At 40.8% G+C, this 21,380-nt stretch overlaps 1 protein-coding gene across 14 annotated transcripts in view; it reads left to right on the forward strand.

Moving 5' to 3' along the window:
• Positions 1 to 21,380, forward strand: part of nrxn2b (neurexin 2b) — a 795,015-nt gene that overhangs the window by 324,598 nt on the left and 449,037 nt on the right. For all 14 annotated transcript variants that reach the window (XM_074624795.1, XM_074624794.1, XM_074624809.1 and 11 more), the window contains one exon: positions 3,265 to 3,566. In XM_074624795.1, coding sequence (XP_074480896.1) covers positions 3,265 to 3,566 — 302 coding nt within the window. The remainder of the gene's footprint in view (positions 1 to 3,264; positions 3,567 to 21,380) is intronic.

Here is a 21,380-nt window from a genome sequence, read left to right on the forward strand (position 1 = left end):
GATTTTGTCATATCAATGGGAATTACCTTGTTAAATAAAGGTTTCATAAAGACAAAATACTAACTGTCTGTTTGTCTCAAAGTGAGCTCCATCATCTCCTTTAACGTCCCAGAAGCACAGCAGTTAGTGTGGCACTTAAAGGAACAGTGTGTGACATTTCGGGGGATCAATTAGCATGATATAATATTCAGAACTATGTTTTCATTAGTGTATAATCACCTGAAACTAATAATAGTTATGTTAGCTGAGTCCTTCATATCTACATAGGGAGCGGGTCCTCTTCACTGAGTCCCTCAGAACAGACAAACCAAACACTGGCTCTAGAGAGACTTTCACATGTTTACGTTACCTGAAGGCCACCGTAGTTCTCCGACACACTTGTGAACCTGCATTAACGTGTGGTGCAGAGTGCAAAACCGTGGTATCGCCAGCCCTCGTTTGCACTCGGTGGCTCACGCTACCGCAGTCTTGGAAATGGAGGAGTGAGCGAAGGGCTTTTCAGTTGGTTGCAATCTGCAACCACACCACTAGATGCTGCCAAATCCTTCACACTGTACCTTTAACACAGCATTATTTATGCCTCTTCCTGTAGCTTTGATTTGTTTCCTTGTCATATGACTTCTATTAGGGGTGTAAGAAAATATCCAGTATTGCAATATTATGTTTGTTTGTATTTGTATGTTATGTACTGTATTGATTCTCAAAGTAGGGTTTTTTGCAAAGAGATGTCCCCTCTCACTGTATGTGCCCTCTCAAAGTAGCACTATGATGCTGGATGTTACAGAGACTGTGATAAATGCTAATGCAGATCCCACTGTTCTGATTGTATTCCTTAACTTGGTGTTAATGAAATACTAATCAACCTCGCCTCCTGTAGGCGACCACACGTTGGACTGTCCATGGTCATATCTCAGTACAAAGTGCACAGCTCTGGCATGGACACACTATTATCCATCCCCACTCCTCTCCTCTCACCTGAGATTGCTCCCGTGGCGAACTCGCTCGCTCATGAAATTTGGCTTTCAATCTGTCTACCGACGGACCACCCCCTCCAGCCGGCCCCGGCCTCGCTCCCCAGGGGGAAATGCACCGAGCTCTCGGTGCGATCTCACTGTAATGGAACTTCAGGATAAACTAGATTTGATGATGCACCCGTACGGGGGAGGGGGGCCCTCTTGGCGGTTTGAGTTTGCTGCCCCCCCCTCACCTATTCTCTTCCCTGCTTCAGCCCTAAACCTCATTACCTGAGGATGATTCTTCAATCTGGCCCCACCAGGGAGACGGAGGTGAGGAGGGGCAAATGAACACAGGAAGCGGGGTGTCACTTCAGATCGCAGTTCATGCTGCGAAACCAGTTGATTTGTATAAACGCTGAGTGGGGAAGAGTCGTTTGAGAGTTGAGAGGTCTTGATGTTATTGGTGCTGTTGTGCGCATCTGTGCATTTACCAAAGATCTTTTTGTTCCCAAGAAGCTGCTGATTTGTACCATGCATTATATGCTTTTGTACTTGTTTTGCTATTATATATATTTAAGATACATACGGGTACTTCGCAAAAAGTCCAGACCACGCCCCCTTTTGGGGGGAAAGAAAACCTAAGATCCCATAGACTTCAATGCAATTTCACGTATGTTTGGATTGTAATTTTGATAAATTCATATGCATGTATCTCTTGTAATATAAACGTTCATTTTATACACGTTATGCACACGACCTTGTCTGAACCTGAGCGTTTGCTATACATTAATAAATGAAGGTTGATCGCCGCCATGTCCCTTCAGTCTTCCCCCGTCCAACACAGTGGCCAGATATTACTTATCCAGACATCTCTACATATTTGATTAGTCCTGTTAGGCTAAGTGTTATCTGTAGATAACCAATGTGTTAATAGCCAACTGTTTGATCTATAGTCTGAGATTTAGTTTACATACAACGTGTATGTATGATTATATCACTCAGCTAATGTTAGCTAGCCATGCGAGTCACTGTCACCAGCATCATTTAGCCATTTAGCACACTGACAGTGAATATTCAAGTGACGTATGTGCCTCTAATCTCAGTGTGAAAGCCTCAGTTAACCCGCTACACAACAGCTTTTCATCATTTTCTCTCCGGTGACAGTGAGTTTCTTTCCCCCAAAAGGGAGCGCAGCCTCGGCGATGACGCCATGCTGGTCTGGTCTATAGCTTGGATCCATAAAGCCATGCTGGTCTGGTCTATAGCTTGGATCCATAAAGCCATGCTGGTCTGGTCTATAGCTTGGAGCCATAGAGCCCCTCTATTACATCTTTTTTAGGACACGGCAGAGGAACAAATCAGAGATCAGCGTTTTTGGATTTATTGTTTCTGCAACCAACTACACAGCAACTCTTCAACATAGCGTTATTACTGTTACCGGTTTGTTTAAAGTAGAAGTTTGGAGACATCTTCTGTTTACTCTGTTACCGTCTATGAGGGACAAATGATTGTTTTCCCCCAAAAGAGGGCGTGGTCATGCAAGCCTACTCTGGATGATGTATTACCGATCTGATGTATACAACTCTATTGATCCTGCAGGACATTGAGTAGCAAAAGTCATGCGACCCAGGGGGTAAGGACGGGATATGTTCCAAAAAATGAAGCATACACCAGTAGAACGGATAAATAAAAGTAGACAGTATGTAAATCTAATATGGAGAACCAGATAAAAGCCATTCTCATGCTCACTGGCTCCAGCGTCCACACTTTGACTCGGGTGATTGAGGTGTCACTGTTGTGCGTTTTGTTGCGGCGGTACTTTCTGTTGTGACAGCTGCAGGTGTTCGTTCAGCTCCTGACAGATGCACACCGCGTCCTCCTGTTAGGCTGTTAGGCTTCTGTTTGACATGTGTCCATTGTACAAACTGGCTGTTTTGACTGGTAGCGTGTGAACGAAGCTCCCCGCAGTGGAACGAGGCCGTGTGCTGCAGACGGACTGACAGGCATTAGCAAAGTTGTCAACACCTTTTTCTTCTTCCCTTTCTGTTTGGGATTCTCCTGTTAGAGTTTCTCTGCTGTTTTCTCTCATACCGCTCTGTTATTCCACGGCAGATACACCACCCTACACTGACGGTGGTCTATGTTCCGGGATACTATGTGCAGTTAATTGATTTGTTAACTAAAACAAATGTTATTTTTGCACTGTAAAGTTTCCATGATCCCCTCCGCGCATTTTTAGGACATACTATTGGTGTAATCCTGCATTCGTTAACTCACCTTTCTGTTTCTTCTCTTCTTTTTTCTCCAGGTAAGGAAGAGTCAGTAGCCACCTTCAAGGGCAACGAGTTCTTCTGCTACGACCTGTCGCTGACGCCCATCCAGAGCAGCACCGACGAGATCACGCTCTCCTTCCGCACGCTGCAGCGCAACGGCCTCATGCTGCACACCGGCAAGTCGGCGGACTACGTGAACCTGTCCCTGAAGAGCGGCGCCGTCTGGCTGGTCATCAACCTGGGCTCGGGGGCGTTCGAGGCCCTGGTGGAGCCCGTCAACGGCAAGTTCAACGACAACGCCTGGCATGACGTGCGCGTCACCCGCAACCTGCGCCAGGTAAACACGGCCCGTGTAATCCAGGGCCACCGCAGCCGGAGTGGTGCCTCTGTCTGCCACTCGCCCTATCTCTGCCGCTTTATTTGACTCTCCGTCTTTTACGTCTTTTCTCTCTGAGCACACAGGGAGTGTTTGTCTCACCTTCCTTCTCTCCTCTGCTGCTACCCACCCTAACAGAAGTTTCTTTTTCTCTAGGTTGACATTGAACAGAAGGCTGCTGCTGTTTTTTCTAATATAACCAAAGATCCATCTCACCTTCATATTTAAAGGTCGCTTAAAGGCAAAATGTGAAAAATACAACACAGTCCAAAATGAAAATGAGACTATAATCCCAATCTAAGTACGATTATTGTTAATATTAATGTTGCACGGTATACCGTCACTACAAAGGTATTGTGATACCCTGCCGTTAATAACGGTACGACACCCCGTTTTATTAGTAACAATCTGCTTTAGATGACGCCATTAGGATCGGGATCCCGCGGGAGCAGGAAGTTATAACTTTGCTGCTGGCGGGAGCAAGCGGTCAAAAAATAAACTGTAGTGATAACCAGAAGGATGGAGTACACAAGTGAAGCTGAAAAGAAGATTATCATGAATCTCTCGCCGGCTGCACAGTCCCGCTCTGAGCTGGTGTCTCTATCAGCAGAACTCCCTTAAAAAAACAAGGAAATAACAACGCGGCTCTAATTACTGATCAAATGTACCGATAACATTAGATTAACCATCTTCTCTGAATCTATCCAAGCATCTCTTGTAATTCGGCAAACACATAATCTACCAAAGACCACATGTTAAAGTAGTACTGTACCGTGTGTCTCTGTAACGGTGAGAGTAACTTTTGGAAGCCTCTCTTCTTCTTGCATGCTGCAGTACCACTCTCCACCTTAACTGTTACTAATACACCAGCGGAGGCGCTATTTTACAAAAAAAAAAAAAATAACTTAAACGCTGTTTAATAAGTGATATCAGAATCAGAAATACTTTATTGATCCCAGAGGGAAATTACAGTTGTTCCATTTTAGAATAAAAACATGTATAAACCTAGATAAGTTATATGAAAAATAGAAATAAGAATACAGATGAAATGTAAATATGTGTGCATTATCAAAAATAAATGCAAATATAAAATTAACTATCACAGAAATCACATAAACGTAAGTATCATCAGATTAATGCATACCATTCAATTGTTTTTAATTCATACATTTTTACATTTAAACATTTTTAATTAATAAAAAACGTTCTTTGTTATGTCAGTTACTTTTCCTGATGTTTTAGATTTTTGTCATTTCAGCATCGGTATCGAGATATTTAGGCAGTCAGAATCTCTGTATCGTGACAACACTAGTTAATATACATCATAATGCATTCAAAGACAACTATGCACGTTTAAGGTGTTATCGAGGGCATTGTTTTGTGCTGTTATTAACGAGCAAGTGCAGAAAGTGCTCTGCTCGGTATGTATGCACATAATGTACCCGGCTACACAAAAGGAATGCACCCTAATTTATCAAAGGTGACAATGCACTTAAACCCTTTCTGAACAAATTACCCAACACATCTTTACAAACCTTTAATCGGAGCTAATGGAAAACCAAAGAGCCCCAGCAACCCGGACGTGTGCGCGTGAGTCGGCCTGTCCCTGTGCTTGTCCCATCTACTTTGTTCTTTCATACACACAAACACACATGCACAGCAACGTACTACGTATAAGTACATGCAGTCCACTCTCCTGGACGCGCCAGGTCATCAATTGGCAGTTGCAGTTACCAGCAGTGAGATACAATCAATTTCACTTACACTCGCCGTGCTTACTTCTTCACATTTTTTTGGGGGGGGGTAATTGTAATTGGAATGAATGGCTTGTCAGACCTAATAATGGGCATTGTAAGCGGCCCACGAATGCAAAAAAAAGCCTGATGTGAATGCATTAACACAAAGATGGTACATCAGCTTCTTTGTGTGTGCCAAGCTGTTGTTCTTTTAGACACTGAAGAAGGACAACCTGAGAGCAAAGTGATTCTCTCTGTGAACTAAGTGCTGGTAAATTATTGGGACATATTTCCATGCCAACCAGACTCTGCAATTTCTGTCATATTGCAATAATAATAGTATATATTTTCAGCGTGGTGACTTAGACATCGAAATAGTCCATGAGTTGCGGAGCTGTAGTTGCAGGATAAGAGCAAATGGTCATGCACTCACTGACACACACGTACACATGGTGGGGATGAAATATGTTCTGCTGTGGAGACATGTGTGATCAGCAGAGTGAGACTATAGCTTAATGAGTTTGGGAAGCGTGCACGCTTTTTTAAAGATTTACAGCATGAGCCAACCCACCTAAAGGCAACTGCACCATAATGGCCATTAGGCAAGTACGAAACACATGCACATGCATGTGTACTAAACAGAGACACTATTATCTGCCTGTACGTCTACCCATCGATGTGCCGCCTGTCTGTCTGTACCGGCATTTACAATAAAATACGCTTTAGCTGATTCTGCTGGGAAAATCAGATAGATATCTAAATTTGAATCATTTTGGAGCAATACCAGTACTACTTGTTACTAAATGGTACATGCACAATACTGTTAAACATTGTTTTGAACACAGTAGTTAACTAGAATTTGCATTTAAGATCAAGTAAGGAGAAGTAAGTCATCTAATCCTCTGTCCGAAGTTAAATCACTTGATTCTGAATTTCCATATGAATACTAGGGCTGTCAAAGTTAATGCAATATAACGTGATTCATTGTGATTAATGGTTAAAGCTAGAGTGAAGATACTGGTATCATATGAAACTAGAAAAAACAAATGAATCCATCGGTACCATGAAGGAGGTTAAATAACGCTCCAAAGTTAGGCTAAATTTTGGTGAGGAAAAACCGCCACGTCCATTTTCAAAGGGGTCCCTTGACCTCTGACCTCAAGATATGTGAATGTAAATGGGTTCTATGGGTACCCACGAGTCTCCCCTTTACAGACATGCCCACTTTATGATAATCACATGCAGTTTTGGGGCAAGTCATAGTCAAGTCAGCACACTGACACACTGACAGCTGTTGTTGCCTGTTGGGCTGCAGTTTGCAATGTTATGAATTGAGCATATGTTTTATGCTAAATGCAGTACCTGTGAGGGTTTCTGGACAATATCTGTCATTGTTTGGTGTTGTTAATTGATTTCCAATAATAAATATATACATACATTTGCATAAAGCAGCATATTTGAAGGTGCGTGTTTGTGTTCATGCCAATAGGCAAAAAAGGGGGCGTGACAATGGGAGTGGCATATGTGGTCACAGCTATTATGAATTCACGCTTGTTGTCTTTCTTTCCTTCACATAACTTAATAATTAGTCAATCAAATAAATGACTTTTGGTCTTTTTCTGGTTTTATATATTGATTAATTGATAGAAATAAAGGAACAAAAACGTTAGTGTGACTAGTTGAGAAATGCGTTACATATTTTAACACATTATTTTGATCATTAGGGTAAAACCATGCTGCTGCACATGGTTGCACATTTCTAAATAATGTGCTTAATGACTAGGGTAAACTGAAGAACAATACCATTATTCTGTGCATGTTAAATCTATATAACTGAGAGATGGATTTGGCAGTTAACAGGACATATACTGTGCATGTTATGCAAGTATGATTTGTTGAGAGCTTACAGAGGGTGGATAAAACAATGGGAACACCTCACAATGTGATGCTGTCCAGTACAAATACGCTACAGACTACACCTTCAAAACATGTCCGGAGTTGAATTTACATTACATTTACATTTATTTTGCCCAAACCCTGTATAGTTTCCAAATACATTCACATCACTCCAAAGATAAGGAAAAGTTTGACTTAATTAAGTCCATTATTATTTTTAACTAACTACTTGAAGCATGCAACAATGCCCTTCTTCCTTCAGATCATGTGTTACCATGTATATTGACAATAGACAAACCATCAACACGCATTTAACATACTGTTAAATAAGTCATCTAATTTCTAACTACAAATGTAAACAGTGCACTCACACAGACGCACTCTCTCACTATGTTTTCCACTCCTCTTCCCATCGGAGCTAACATGATATCTTGCATTCAGAATAGCCTGCAGTCTACAAGACAAGGCGTTGGATTCCAGCTGAGGTTATCGTACAGCCCCAGTGGTCTCCCAAGTCTCATCCACTCTCTGTCTGTTGTTCTTAATGGGTCCTGCAACATCATGCATATATCTGCTGCTGCATCAGTAAGCACCAAAATAAGTAAAGCCTGTGAGCTCTCACAAGCCTCTCTCTCCTACTCTCCCTCCATCTGTATGCGTGTGCGTGTGTGTGTATTCGCCGTCTTCCTCAACAAAACCTATGAATTTGTCAGCTTTGTGCGGGATAAAATGAAGCAGACAGAATTAGGTGAGGTGATAGGGACTCTCCGCCAAGAGAGAGGAGAGAAGGGGGGAGGAGTGGGTACGTCTAAGGAATCATCACAGATTCAGAGCTCCCCTTGGTGGCGTACGGCGGTACTGCAAGCGTGTGGGAAGTGGTAGAGAGTTTGTCTAATCCCTGTAGAGTGCAGTTGATAGGCAGGCAAGGACACTTGCCTTGACCTCTCATCAGTGCAAGTCTCTCCCCACAACACACACACCCACATCCCCGCCCGTTCTACCCCATGCCATGTGCGTATTAGTTAGCATAAGCTCCCTCCCTCACCTCCTCCCTCCCCCTGCTCTCCCTGACACGATGATCTACCATCATGCACATCTTGTAGACTTCAGCGCTGGTGACCATCCTCGCCCTTTTCCCTCCTCTGGGACCACACACACACACTGCAGATAGAAGAAGGGCAAAGACAAAGATGGAAACCCTCACGTCAGGGTGTCTCAGGTTAGATATATCCCTGCACTGCACCGGAATAGAACACAGCGTGGAAATAGGTCAGATATTAAGTGTGCAATGACACCCGAGTCAGCATAAATCTAGCAGCCTTTCATGCACAACGCGTAGTTTAAATAAAAACATGTTTATTCTCTCTTGTACTGTATGCTCTGCGAGTATTGATTTTCTGATCTTTTTCAAATCACACTCTGATTTTTTTTCCAGAAGCCCTGCAGACACTAATCCACACACTGCTGTATTCCACACGGGGATAACTTTTAGCTTTGACAACTGGAAAAAAAAAAAGAAAACAGCCACGAATCCATTGAGACGACCTCAGAGAGAAACTAAAACCACTGGCGCCTGTGTTATGTCCCTGCCCATTACTGCCATTACAGTAACTCTAAGACAATCAATCAGTTTGCATGTATTAGAGAGTAATTGCACGTATTATAGGGCGGCAGTAGATCAAGTGCAGATCAGGTAGACGCTGATGGTCTGCAGGGCTCCTGATGGATGTTTGGTGGTTAATGCGTTGCCTTTAAACATTAGATTCAGAATCTGATATCATTGCCAGCAATGAGACGGGAGCATTGAATAAAAGACGTGACAGCAGTCAGCAGATTTATTTTTCTATTTGCACCCGGCTGAGTCACACGGTAGCTATTCAGCTATTTACACTTGGTAATAGTAGTAGTAGTATAAAGAGCGACAAAGTACATATGAGGAGTATGTTGTGGTGGATGGACGGGTCAAATTCAGGACTTTTGCCCAGGAGACGGGGGTTTGAGTCCCGTGAAAAGCCTATTTTACACTTAGTTGACTCATTATTTTCTTGTTTTTTCAAAATGTACCTTAAAGGGAGATTTGGCAAGTATTTAATACTCTTATCAACATGGGAGTGAGTAAATATGCTTGCGTTTTGGAAATGTATGTAAATATTTATTATTGTAAATCAATTAACAACACAAAACAATGACAAATATTGTCCAGAAACCCTCACAGGTACTGCATTTAGAATAAAACAATATGCTCAAATCATAACATGGCAAACTGCAGCCCAACAGACAACAACAGCTGTCAGTGTGTCAGTGTGCTGACTTGACTATGACTTGGCCCAAACTGCATGTGATTATCATAAAGTGGGCATGTCTGTAAAGGGGAGACTCGTGGGTACCCAGAGAACCCATTTTCATTCACATATCTAGAGGTCAGAGGTCAAGCGACCACTTTACAAATGGTCATGACAGTTTTTCCTCGCCAACAATTAGCGTGAGTTTGGAGCGTTATTCAGCCTCTTTTGCGACAAGCTAGTATGACATGGTTGGTACCAATGAATTCATTAGGTTTTCTAGTTTCATTAAATACCAGTATCTTCACTCTAGCTTTAAAACTGAGCCCGCTACATCCTAAAACTTGCAAGTCGTGTTAATGTCTTAAAGATAAGTTAACTTTGACACCCCTAAGTAAAACATGTGTGAAGGAATCACCTGCTACAGTGTGCATGACGGGAACATTTCACCCCGCTGCTCTGTAGTTGACTATAGTGTAGCTTTTTTGATGGCATATGTGCGAACTCTATAATGCTGTGAATTGTTAGATTCCTATCCATGGTTTGTTGATATTATAGCAATGCAATGCAATGCCAGTAAAAAACAATGAACACCAAGCTTTGGATTTACTGGAACGATAGGAATACAGTAATCTATACATTTAAGTATTCTTAGAGGGCTAACTCTCCATGTAGAGGATCACTGGAACAATCAGAACTGCCTCACACCACAACGGCCCGTCGGTACGCCCGACAGCCACTTACGTCTCACAGGACACCGCAGGCAGTCAGAGGAAAACATGAGACGCGCTGTCAGGGGAGAGGAAGTGTGCGCTTGTATGTCTGTATTTTTGTTTGTTCGCGAGGACAAGAGAGAGCGAGAGGGTGATCGTGTGCACAATAGAGAATGGGAAATGAAGTGTAGTGCCGCTATCTGAGACTAAAGGAACATCAGAGCAGTGGGGGGAAGCGCTGGAAGAGAGACAGCAGTTTGTTCTCTAGTAAGAACAGAAGAAACACAAGCTTTTCTTTTAATTCCCCAATGTGACTTTACAACCAGGTGATTCAACAACCATTGTGTTACAGAACTGGGCCAGAGAGAGAGAGAGAGAGACCTCTGAACTCAATATCTCTCCCCTCTGTGTCAATGTCACTCTCTCCTCCCTTTGTCCTCCCACCTACAGTATCATCTGTCCTTCTCTTGTCTCTCTCTTTCTGTGATGTTCTTTAAGTCCCCCTCACAGTCACATCCCCTTTCCTTATAATTGGACCTTGGATGCAGATAATGGATTAATGAATGCATCATTCATGCTCTTTTAGAGCTGAATGTACATCCTGAAGGTTCAGCTCACGTCCCAGAGTTCAGCAGAAGGCGAGGTTTGATCTGCATCAAGATCGAGTTCAATAAAGGTCACGTTGGGAATTATAATATCTTACTCGTACTGTACGTAGTGACCGCTTTGAACCATATGAGAATCCACTGACACATTGCAGTTTTGAGATTTATTTTATTTACTTATGGACTACACAGCCTTAAGAATCTATAGAGAAAGGCATGTATAAATGTTTGTTTCACTGTAGCCCGGATTGATTTCAAACACTAGTGATTCGACCTCTAAAGGAAAACCTTCCTATTTGCTTTTCTGTGATCCCCCTGCTAACAGGAAGTGTTGTGTTTAATCAAATGTCCACTTATGTGGTCAGTAAAGTCAATTTATCTGCATGGCAACAGCAGTAGCGCTTCTTTTGAATAAGCAAAATCAAAGAATGTATTTAGCACAAGTAACACATGTCTCAAGAATTGATGTAAATTGATGGTTAATTCAACTTAGTTAATAGTTATTTTACTGCAATCAAACAATTAAATGATGATAAATATATTGTATTAATTATTAATATTAGTTTATGTAATATGAAATAATTAGTTTATAAATTATATATTGTATCATAGCTGAAAAAAAACTTTCTGATTACATTAGTGAAGTATTTACTGTCAATTTATTGTTGTACACATTATATATATATATATACATATATATATATAATTTTATTTATATATATATATATATATATATATATAATTTTATTCAGAATTATTAACAAATATGTATACTATATATAGTATATAACATGTTATGTGTGCAACAATAAACTGTTAAAATAACATAAAATATAGAATTACTATGTTGTGTTGTTGATGTTTGTTAACAGTAAAATAACTATTAATTAAATGTGATTAACTATCAATTTGACATTTCTAAATAATAATTGCCACAAAGTGTTACCGTAACTTTCAAAGTGTGGATCATTATGAATCAACAGGCATGCACGTGGTTCAAGCACACCCTCATAGTCAATAACTGATAATAAAACTTAACGCACACAAACTCTACAAGCAGCAGGAGAACATAAAATACAATCCAATGAGGCAGTTATTCAGTTGAGCATAAACATCAAACCAATAATCAAATTCTAAACTTCTCCCGGCTTCATGCATGTCCCCCATGCATAATAGAAATTGCTGTGAGCTAACTGTATGTATTCACATTCAACACACTGCACTGTTCTCACACTGTATAACTACAGCTAGTATATGGAGCATAGCAGGCAAAGGGATGGGAACCCTTTGATAAAGAAATGACTTATAGTGTGATTTGAAAATGAAACGCTGTCGCAGCTCACTGCAGAATTCATCAGGGAGTCTCACTGTCGTTTATTCGTGTTGCCAGATCTTCTAGGTGCTTTGTGATCTTCTAAAAGCATTATTCCTTTTGGAAATGAGCAATTTCCAAGTGTACAGTAGCGTTTTAAACCCTTCGTTCAGTCACAGATATGTTGTAATCCCTGTTACTAAGACATCACCACATTTAAGGATCATCTTTTAAGTGGCGGGGCATGTTGAGGAAACGACCACATTCATTTCATACGAGACGGCAGAATGAGAACGTCAAACCCCTCCCTCTTCAATCAATACCAGACGCTCCACACCTCTCTGTCCTTCTTTTCCATCTCCTCACATTTGTCATCCATTTCTGTGAAGCATGATCAGCTGCAATTATCCTCCCTCCTCCTCCTCCATCCGTCCATCCCTCCTCTTCCTCCCCTTCTCATCCGGCATTCCTCTAAGAGGCAGCCAGCATTCCTAAGAGAGAACCAATCAATTCCTATCCCGCTCCTCTTTCCATCCCTCCTCCCGTTCTCCCTCTCGTTTCCACACCGTCTCTCTCGTCCGTTCTTGCTAGCAACTTGTCACTTAGCAACGGTGTCTTCTATGCTGTTGGGTAGTGAGTCGTCCCTGGCTGCAGTACTCCAGTAGTTGCATTAACCCTTTCCAAGTCCTCCAGTCCAACGCCATGATATTATTGATCAAAAACAATGTCTGAAAAGTGTCTGAGTAGCAGCATTTAGAAGCTCTCATGAATTGTCAGTAGTAATTGTGTTAAAGCTGGGGTAGGCAGTTTATTTATGGTGTTATTGGGAACAAATTCCATAATAACATTTCAGCATATTGTAATTCAAAGTCTCGTTTAGCCACTTGTTAACAACCGCCTTTTTTTAAGACACATAAAGGCTTCAAAATTCGCAAAAGGGGTATTTATTGATGTGTTTTATGTCGTAAAACAAAACGTAAAACAGCTTGTGTTAACCACAGACCTTATTTCAGGCATCTAACTAAAAACACATTAAAAAAAAACATTGACTTCCAGACAAGGGAACCGGAAGTGCTAAAATGCCAACTCATATCTGTGTTTTAGGACTCATTCCCGTAGCTCTCTATAGTCTGGCCTTCTGCTAAACGTGGCCAGAGCTCCATTATCTTTATACATCCACGGTGAGCTCACACAGAACGCTAATCTATTAGAGAGATGGAGAGAAGATGATGCTTTCCCCAAGCTACTGCCATAGTTACCATGGCGCCAGCTGCAGCCATGAGCAGAAGGCTAAACCATTAGCAACATTTTCTCTCCATCTCTGAAACGCTTCGCTGATATTGTCAGACACTTTTTGATAAGTCCGTCGTCCTTTTTTTGGGGGGTTGCTTTGCAGTGTTGGCAGTTGTTGCCAATCCTGTAATAGCAGCAGGGACGGGCACGTGCATCTGTATTTGTAGAACAGCCAATAGGAACGCTCTCTCTCTGAAATGACCTGTGATTGGCCAAAGTCTCCCGTCACGGGATCCTGAAAACAGAGCCATGAGGTGCAGAAGTCTAGTTATCTTTCAAAACACTTGAATTACAATATGCTGAAAGGTTATTATGGGATTTGTGCCCCATGACGCCAAAAATATTCTGCCACTTTAAGAGTGAAAATAACAAATTAACTTAGTGACTGATTACTCCAGCTGTTTTACTGTGGAACCCTAGACTTACATGTTACACATACACTAGCTCCTACCATCCACATGTTGGCGTTTCAATAAGCTCAGCATGAAGACAGATTGAACCTCTTGTGGCCAAATTGAAAACGCCGTTTAGAGTGCTCAGCTTTGCTACCACATACCATCGGCACACTTCCATGGTTCCGATATGAATTGCTATTGAAAGCAGGCAGAGGTAGTGGATTTGTTTGATGTACATAATGACATGCTAAGACCCCTGTAATCCTTCCTCAGTTTACCGCCAATGACATTTTAAGTAATCCTAATGTGCTCCGGCTGAGAGGAGGTGGGGGCGCAGGCATTGTGTGGATGTGCTGCTTTTTTTTTCTTTCCCCCACGCTGATCAGAGGTCAACACCTCCAGCTCAGCGTGTGGCCTGTACATTGCCCAAACTACAAAACACCTCACGCTAAAACACACCGGTTTGATACCAACACGCAGCGGTCCTGTGCATTTGAGGGGAAAAAACGAGGCTCATTTGCATCACATTTCCAGTGCATTAGCATATCCGCCCGCATACCCACACTCAGTCACTCATCAGCCTCATTTGCCGCTACCTGCTCCAGCACTTTCATGTTTATTCATCCCTCTGTCTGGGAGACCTATAATCAGATAACAAATCTCCGCGCCATTAGCACAGTCAAACAGGTAATAAAACGCTAGTGAGACAGAAACAGGTAAGAGATTATGGGAGAGAACAGGGCGAGTCAGCAGGGTGAGCGACTCAGGAAGAGAATAAGGAGATAGCAGTGAGCGTATTTTAATAACACCGTGTATCAACCTGTGGTGAAATAGCACCAGTGTGAGGGTTTACACCGCGATCATAGGCATCCTGAGCTGCATCCAAATTGGGAAAGTGTTGTAAGTTGTACTCTTTAGCCTCGCCGTAACAATTCTTTTCATCAAGCGTCTTCACAAGTACGTAGAAACTATAAACAATTAAGAAGCCTTCTCTAAAACATCCATATTCATGTTCAGCTGCTATAGCAGTGTACTCACAGCTGAATCCAAATTTATTTTCAGGAAATAGGAATAAAAGTTAATTGCAATGCCTAGTTTAGTGAGATGAGACAAGATTTAGTGCATTTCTCTTGTTTTAAAGGTGCTAAATCAAATCAAACAACTATTGTATAAGACTCATATCTACCTGAGCAGAGAAGGAAGTCATCCTCCCTCTGCGTGTGTTGTAATCTTTGTTTACATAGCCGGTCCGGCGAGTTCCTGTGTTCCCACTAGCTAATCGCCACCGCTCTGCACTGTTCCCGGTTACAGCTGATAACGCCGCCCCTATGACATGCTAGTATGACATGGTTGGTACCAATGGATTCCTTATGTTTTCTAGTTTTATATGACGTCAGTATCTTCACTCTAGCTTTAAAACTGAGCCCGCTAACCTAAAAATCGCAAGTTGCGTCAATGCCTTAAAGAAATCAGTGGCGTTAAAACGAATTTGCGTTAACGCGTTATTATTGCATTAACTTTGACAGCCCTAGTACAAATATATGCATTAAATACATAAAATATATACCATATAACCCCAGTGTAAATAAGTAAATACAAAATGCTGAGAAGTGGATTCCTAGGCGTTCAAGCGTTGAGCTACGCTAAGCTACGTGCATCCACAAAATGGTTCAATTCAATATCACATTTATGATTTTGTACAGTGAAAGTAGAATGCAATCAACTAAAATCATATTTTGTAGCTTGAATTATCATTAATCTTCACTGTAACATGAAATAGCCCCAACAGTTGTACTTGTTGGTTGACATTGAACTCATTCTGATTGAATTTAAAGAGAAACAAAGGACAAGGAGGGAGTCAGTTAGAGATGGAAAACAGAAGTGAGGAAGGAGAGAGAATCATGATTATCTGCATTGCAATACACAATATATATTCTACTCCAATTTCCATGCACACACACACACCTATACAGAAGCACACAATCGCACACTGTTTGTTTGCAGACTTCTCTCTCCGCCGTAATTGCAGTGACATTTATATTTACACCTGAAGCCTGTCTGCCAGTTTCCATTACTTGGAGCCAGATTTAGAGAGAGGCAGACGAGAGTGAATGGAGGATGATTGGAGCGAACGCGGAAACCAAATGTACCTGAAAGAGCTATTTTGAATCGTAGCCCAGTTCGCCTCCATGTGACAGGGTCACTCACAGCGTAGTCTGTGTTGCAGCCTAATACACCACACATGCACAAACACCCAGCGAGGCGCATAGATGCAGTGTGATGCGGATGCTCACACTCGTACGGAAATTGAGCTTATACCTACACAGGTAATTTCATGTGTCTCTAATCATTGATTCAGGCTGTGGAATTTCCGCCTAATGACAAATAGCACCTATTTCCTCCTCTTCCACCCCCCATAATACTATTCCACAATATCAGTTTCATCGCTTATTTCTAAAGGCCTAAATTGATAGGAAAACGCTCATCGGTCTTAGACCCTTTCTACGTTACAATGATAAATCTATCCGGACTGGGGATCTTGGCTCCGGCTGCACTATCCATTTGTCATTAAATATTTATTCAGCTTATTCGCTGATGGCCACAGTTCAGTAACATCCACTCTGACAAGTGTGTAAAAGATCAGCAACTGAACAAAAACAGCATTTCTCATCTATTGCCAACTGTTGGCTGGCATCCTGCAGGTCTTCGGCACAAGTTGAAAGAGTCATGTCGACCTGTTTTGCCCGTCTGTGGAATGCATAACTACGAAACACTGATAGTGAACACTTCATTTTACAGGTTCACAAATGTCACGGTAATTAGGTGATAATTAGCAAGTAACCTATTTGAAATTTATTTGGAATTACTGCCAATATTTACATAAAAATGTATCAAAAAATATGTTATTATAAACATTATTTAATAATTATATTCTGCTATTTCCCAATAGCTGGTAATTAATTTAATATATTTCAAGGAAAATAATGCAAAGTTAATTGATGTGCTTTACTTCTTTTTTTTAGGATAGGGATAGTATAAGACTGGGTATAAATGTATACATCTGTTTGTGGACGCATGTATACATTTATACAGATATATGTAAATATATATTTGTTTTATCAACTTGTCCTACCATTGTTCCACTTTTATTATTATTGATATGTAGTAGTTACCATATGGTTTACTTTATTTATCTGCTTTCATTGTCTTGTGAAGCACTTTGTAACATCTGTTTTGAGAAGTGATATATAAATAAATGTATTATAATTATTATAATAATAATAATAATAATAATAATAATAATAATACTAATTATTATTATTATTATTATTATTATCATTAATAATACTACTACTAATAATATTATTATTATTATTATTATTATTATTATTAATAATATTAATATTAATAATAATATTATTATTATTATTATTATTATTATTATTATTATTATTAATATTATTATGTCCATGTCTGCTCATAAATAGATAATAATTAGCAAATAACTCCTTGGAAATGTCTTAAAAACCTCCCTGAATCATGACATTAGCTACCAGGTTACATTTGTGTAGACAATAAGTCACACAATGGTGAGATTTGTGCCTGATCAGAAGTGTCTTCTATTGGTTTTCCACCTCCGATGAAGAGCAGCGCACAGCCGCTTCGCTATTCTAGCATATAATTATTAAATAATGTTTATAATAAAGTATTTTTTGAGGTAAATATTGGGATAATTTGGCAGTAATTCCAAATAAATTTCAAATACTTGCTAATTACCACCTAATTACTAAGTGTTACGGTAGATAATTACAATGTTAGCAGCATTAGCTCCTCCTCCCTGTTTTCCCACCTCGTCCCTCAGTATTTAATACATGACGATTCCGTAGCCCAGAGGGCCCTGCGAGACAGATGCAACATAAAGTTGTTTGCCCGGGCCTGTGGTTGTTTACATGACTGGGAGCTGTATCCTCCATCAGCACACATCGGCATTCACAGCCTCCGTTCTCCCACATGGGTCAATTACAGAGAGGGGGATGTGCTGTCACAGCATGGGCTCCAGGCATGCTGGGCTTCAGGCGAAGTTTGAAAAAAAGGAATGGAAATGAAATTTACCGTAAGACAGTAAAACTAGTAGTTGGTCTACTTTTGAGACTACTCCCCCATTCCTCCTCTCCTTTATGTACTAGAGTTGTTTATCTCCAAAATAAATCCCTGGCCAGATGTATCTGTTGGTACTCTGAGTTGTTGTCAGCCCCACTGTATTTCCTCCAGTTACCAGACCGTTCTGTGTACCGTTTGATAACAAAAATAGAACAAAACTTTAATTTTCTGCACGATTGATCTCGACAACGGAGCACCAGTTCAGCAGTATTTACAGTTCTCGAGCTGTAAAACGTCTGACTTTTGTGTAACGCCTCCAGATCTTCACATCACTTTCAGTGGCTCAGTTTGCGACACTTCTTTTTTAGTCTGGCAATTCATTGTTTAAGCTACTTTCTACGTCTTGTGCTCTTTGCACATCAAGTCCGTATTTTTCCTATGCATTTTTTTTTTAATCTGTCATCCTTGCACCTTGAGTCAAATTTGTTTTAATATGTAATTTGTTGTGGAAATTCACATTACTAGACGAAACTGAATTAATTATGTAGGTGCCATGGATAGCGCTAGTCCAAAACGGGGCTATTGAATGAATGAAAGCTTCATTCTTAAGCTGTTCTGTGATCACCTGTCACAATCTATCTTTTAATTCTTCATCTCTATATTGTTTTATTTATATATCATGAAGTGCTTTGTGTTGGGAGACAAAGTGAATGTTCATCATGCCATTTTGGATGATGACGTTTGCACAGACGGTGGCTTTGAGTGGTCAAACAACCCTCTTTTTGCTTTTTTAAAGAGACTGTAACTTTTTAAGTGTATACATGTACCTGGTCGTGACACATGCGCTTTCGCAAAGGCTTGCTCGCGTGTGGCCCGGAAGTTCGTCTCCGCTGCCTGCTCTCCTTCACTCAAACAGCGCGCACATCCTCGCTGTCTCGCTCCACCTCTAGACGTGAACGCGCGCTCACTCCACACTGCAGAAGAGTTAGTAGCTCTGAGAATATCTAGTGAATTTGGACGTTTGTGCAGAAATAACTGCTGCAGCTCCTCCAGACCAACAGAGGTTTCCCGTGTCTTGCGAAGTGATGGAGCTCCTCAGCGAGTAACGTTATCGTCTCGTTACCTACCGGCAGGAAAAGCCAACACTAAGATCAGATCTAAATCATGTTCATGGAGAGACCTTCGTCTGGTCAGCTAACATTACTGCCAAGCAGCTGAAATATAGAGTGATATTGTGGTTTTAGCTGACGTGTGTCGCCTCACTGTTTTGAGCGATGCTCGTTCATGTCTATTCAGAGCGAGCACAAGCACGAGCCCGACGCTGACTTTCGTTGATTTCACGGCCAAAGGTGTCGCTGTTAAGAAGCATTTCTGAAAGTTACAAATAGTCCCTTTAAGGGATGCGAAAAAACACAGAAATCGAACCTGTTCGGAAAACTTTAAAGACGGAGTCGGTGTGTTAACGTGATTGACGCGATAAAAGGTCGTATTTATTTTGAAATGTCTGACATTCTGGACGACATATATACGGACTTGGCCTACCAACAACAAACAGACCAGATCAAGTGAAAGGTAAAGAAAAACCTGTTTTATTTCTCTGTAGGGTCCTTTCCAAGATGTTGTCAGACATTTATAATAACAATCTGAACCTGTCGGTGGCAAAAACAAACACTTTTAGTGGACGTACATTGCTGTTGCAGAATTACACCGGAGGATTACATCGCAGCCCGTTTAGCGGCTGCAGCACTCTCGCTCAGACCAATTTATAAAAGTGTTGTCCCCATTAGTCACTTAGACACAAAAACATGGGAATAAAAGGTTCAGGTTGGAAAATACCAAAGTTTCTCTCTAACCTTTTTACAGTTATCGACTCAGGAGAATCAAAATAAACCGTCTTAGGTGCACATACAGTTTACTCACAGAACAGACTGACACACGTTAACTCATTATACCAGATTATGCAGACGCCTTGCATTACATACAGAACTCCAAATGTAATCTCTTCCCTTTTCATTTCCGCCACTCATCTTCTCACATGCTGACATCACTTTATCGTGTCGTTTCAAAGACCATCAGCAATATTTGAAGGATGACGACCATCCCAGAGCCGTTCTGTCAAAGAACCGACAGAGTGATAAGTTCAAAATCCAGACATCAAACGGCTGTGAGGGATCTGAAACGTACAGAAGTCAAAATGCTGCATTTAATAATCTCATTTCCTTGTAGAAAAGCCCACAATCACCTTTTTGTAAGTTTGTCTAATTTAATAAACCATCGTCAGCTCCCCAGGTGTTGGAGCTTCCTATCTATCATATGTGCTGTTTGATGTGCCAGCTGTAAACTCAGAGACAGCGTGGTGTGGATATACCGATTCACATCCACCTTTGAGTCTTCTTCACCTAATTAATGGATTAAGAGGAGTCATTAGACAACACGGGTGACTGGTGAAGGCACTTTACCGTGACCCTGGATCAGAGTAGGCGTGCAAGCCTCAAATCGGCCAGTTAGCCCTGCAAGGAGGACTTTGTTTATGGCACTTAGACTCAGCTGCCACACAGATTGGCACCAACACATAGTAATCATCCCACACACAGTACTGTACCTACTGTACATACTGGAGGGACACACTTATGGACGCACTTGCACAGGAAACATTGTGGTGGCAGTTTCAATCTGAGCTTTGTTGTGGATTGTTGTATTTAAACAGCACTAGGTACGATTATAACTTTATGTAGCAACACATTATATACAATAATGATGCTGCATTATGTAATAAATAGGGCTGGGACGATGCACATATCTCAAGATTCAATACTATCACGATACTTGGGTGCCGATTTGATACATATTGCGATTCGATATTACGATTTATTGCGATTTTTGTTAAATTTTTTACACTGGACCATGGGAAAAAGTTGAATCATACACTTTTACTTTGGAAAATGTCTAAATCGATACAGTAAAAATGTTTATATGTATGTAATGTAATGTGTAAAAATGCTTAGTAGTTTCGGCTCGCTGCGTTTTTTTCTTTTTTTTGACAGATACGGAACGGATATAATGTCATGTTACTCTGACTACAACAATAAAAGCGGTAAATTCTTTCCACCTCCGCTTTGGTGAATCTGCTTTTTCCCACCCCTAGTAATAAATAGACAAAATATAATAAATTTCGAGTCCACCCGCATTTTGTAATAATATGCTGCATTTTGTAATAAACAGCTGGAATGCAATATGTAATACATTTCGCCGTGTTTCATAATAAATTGTTACTTATTGCAGTGTTATTATTAACTTTTTTTTTAAAATGAAAATGTAATAATAAATGCCTTATGCACCGACCAAAGTGGATGTCTTCATCTGTACAAGACAGGTCATAGTTTTTTAACAATTAATCTAAATTAATACAAATATAAATCATGATTAGGACCTGCGGTGCCCC

The sequence above is a fragment of the Sebastes fasciatus genome, chromosome 22 (genome assembly GCF_043250625.1).
Source record: "Sebastes fasciatus isolate fSebFas1 chromosome 22, fSebFas1.pri, whole genome shotgun sequence".
In the NCBI taxonomy this organism is placed as follows: domain Eukaryota; kingdom Metazoa; phylum Chordata; class Actinopteri; order Perciformes; family Sebastidae; genus Sebastes; species Sebastes fasciatus.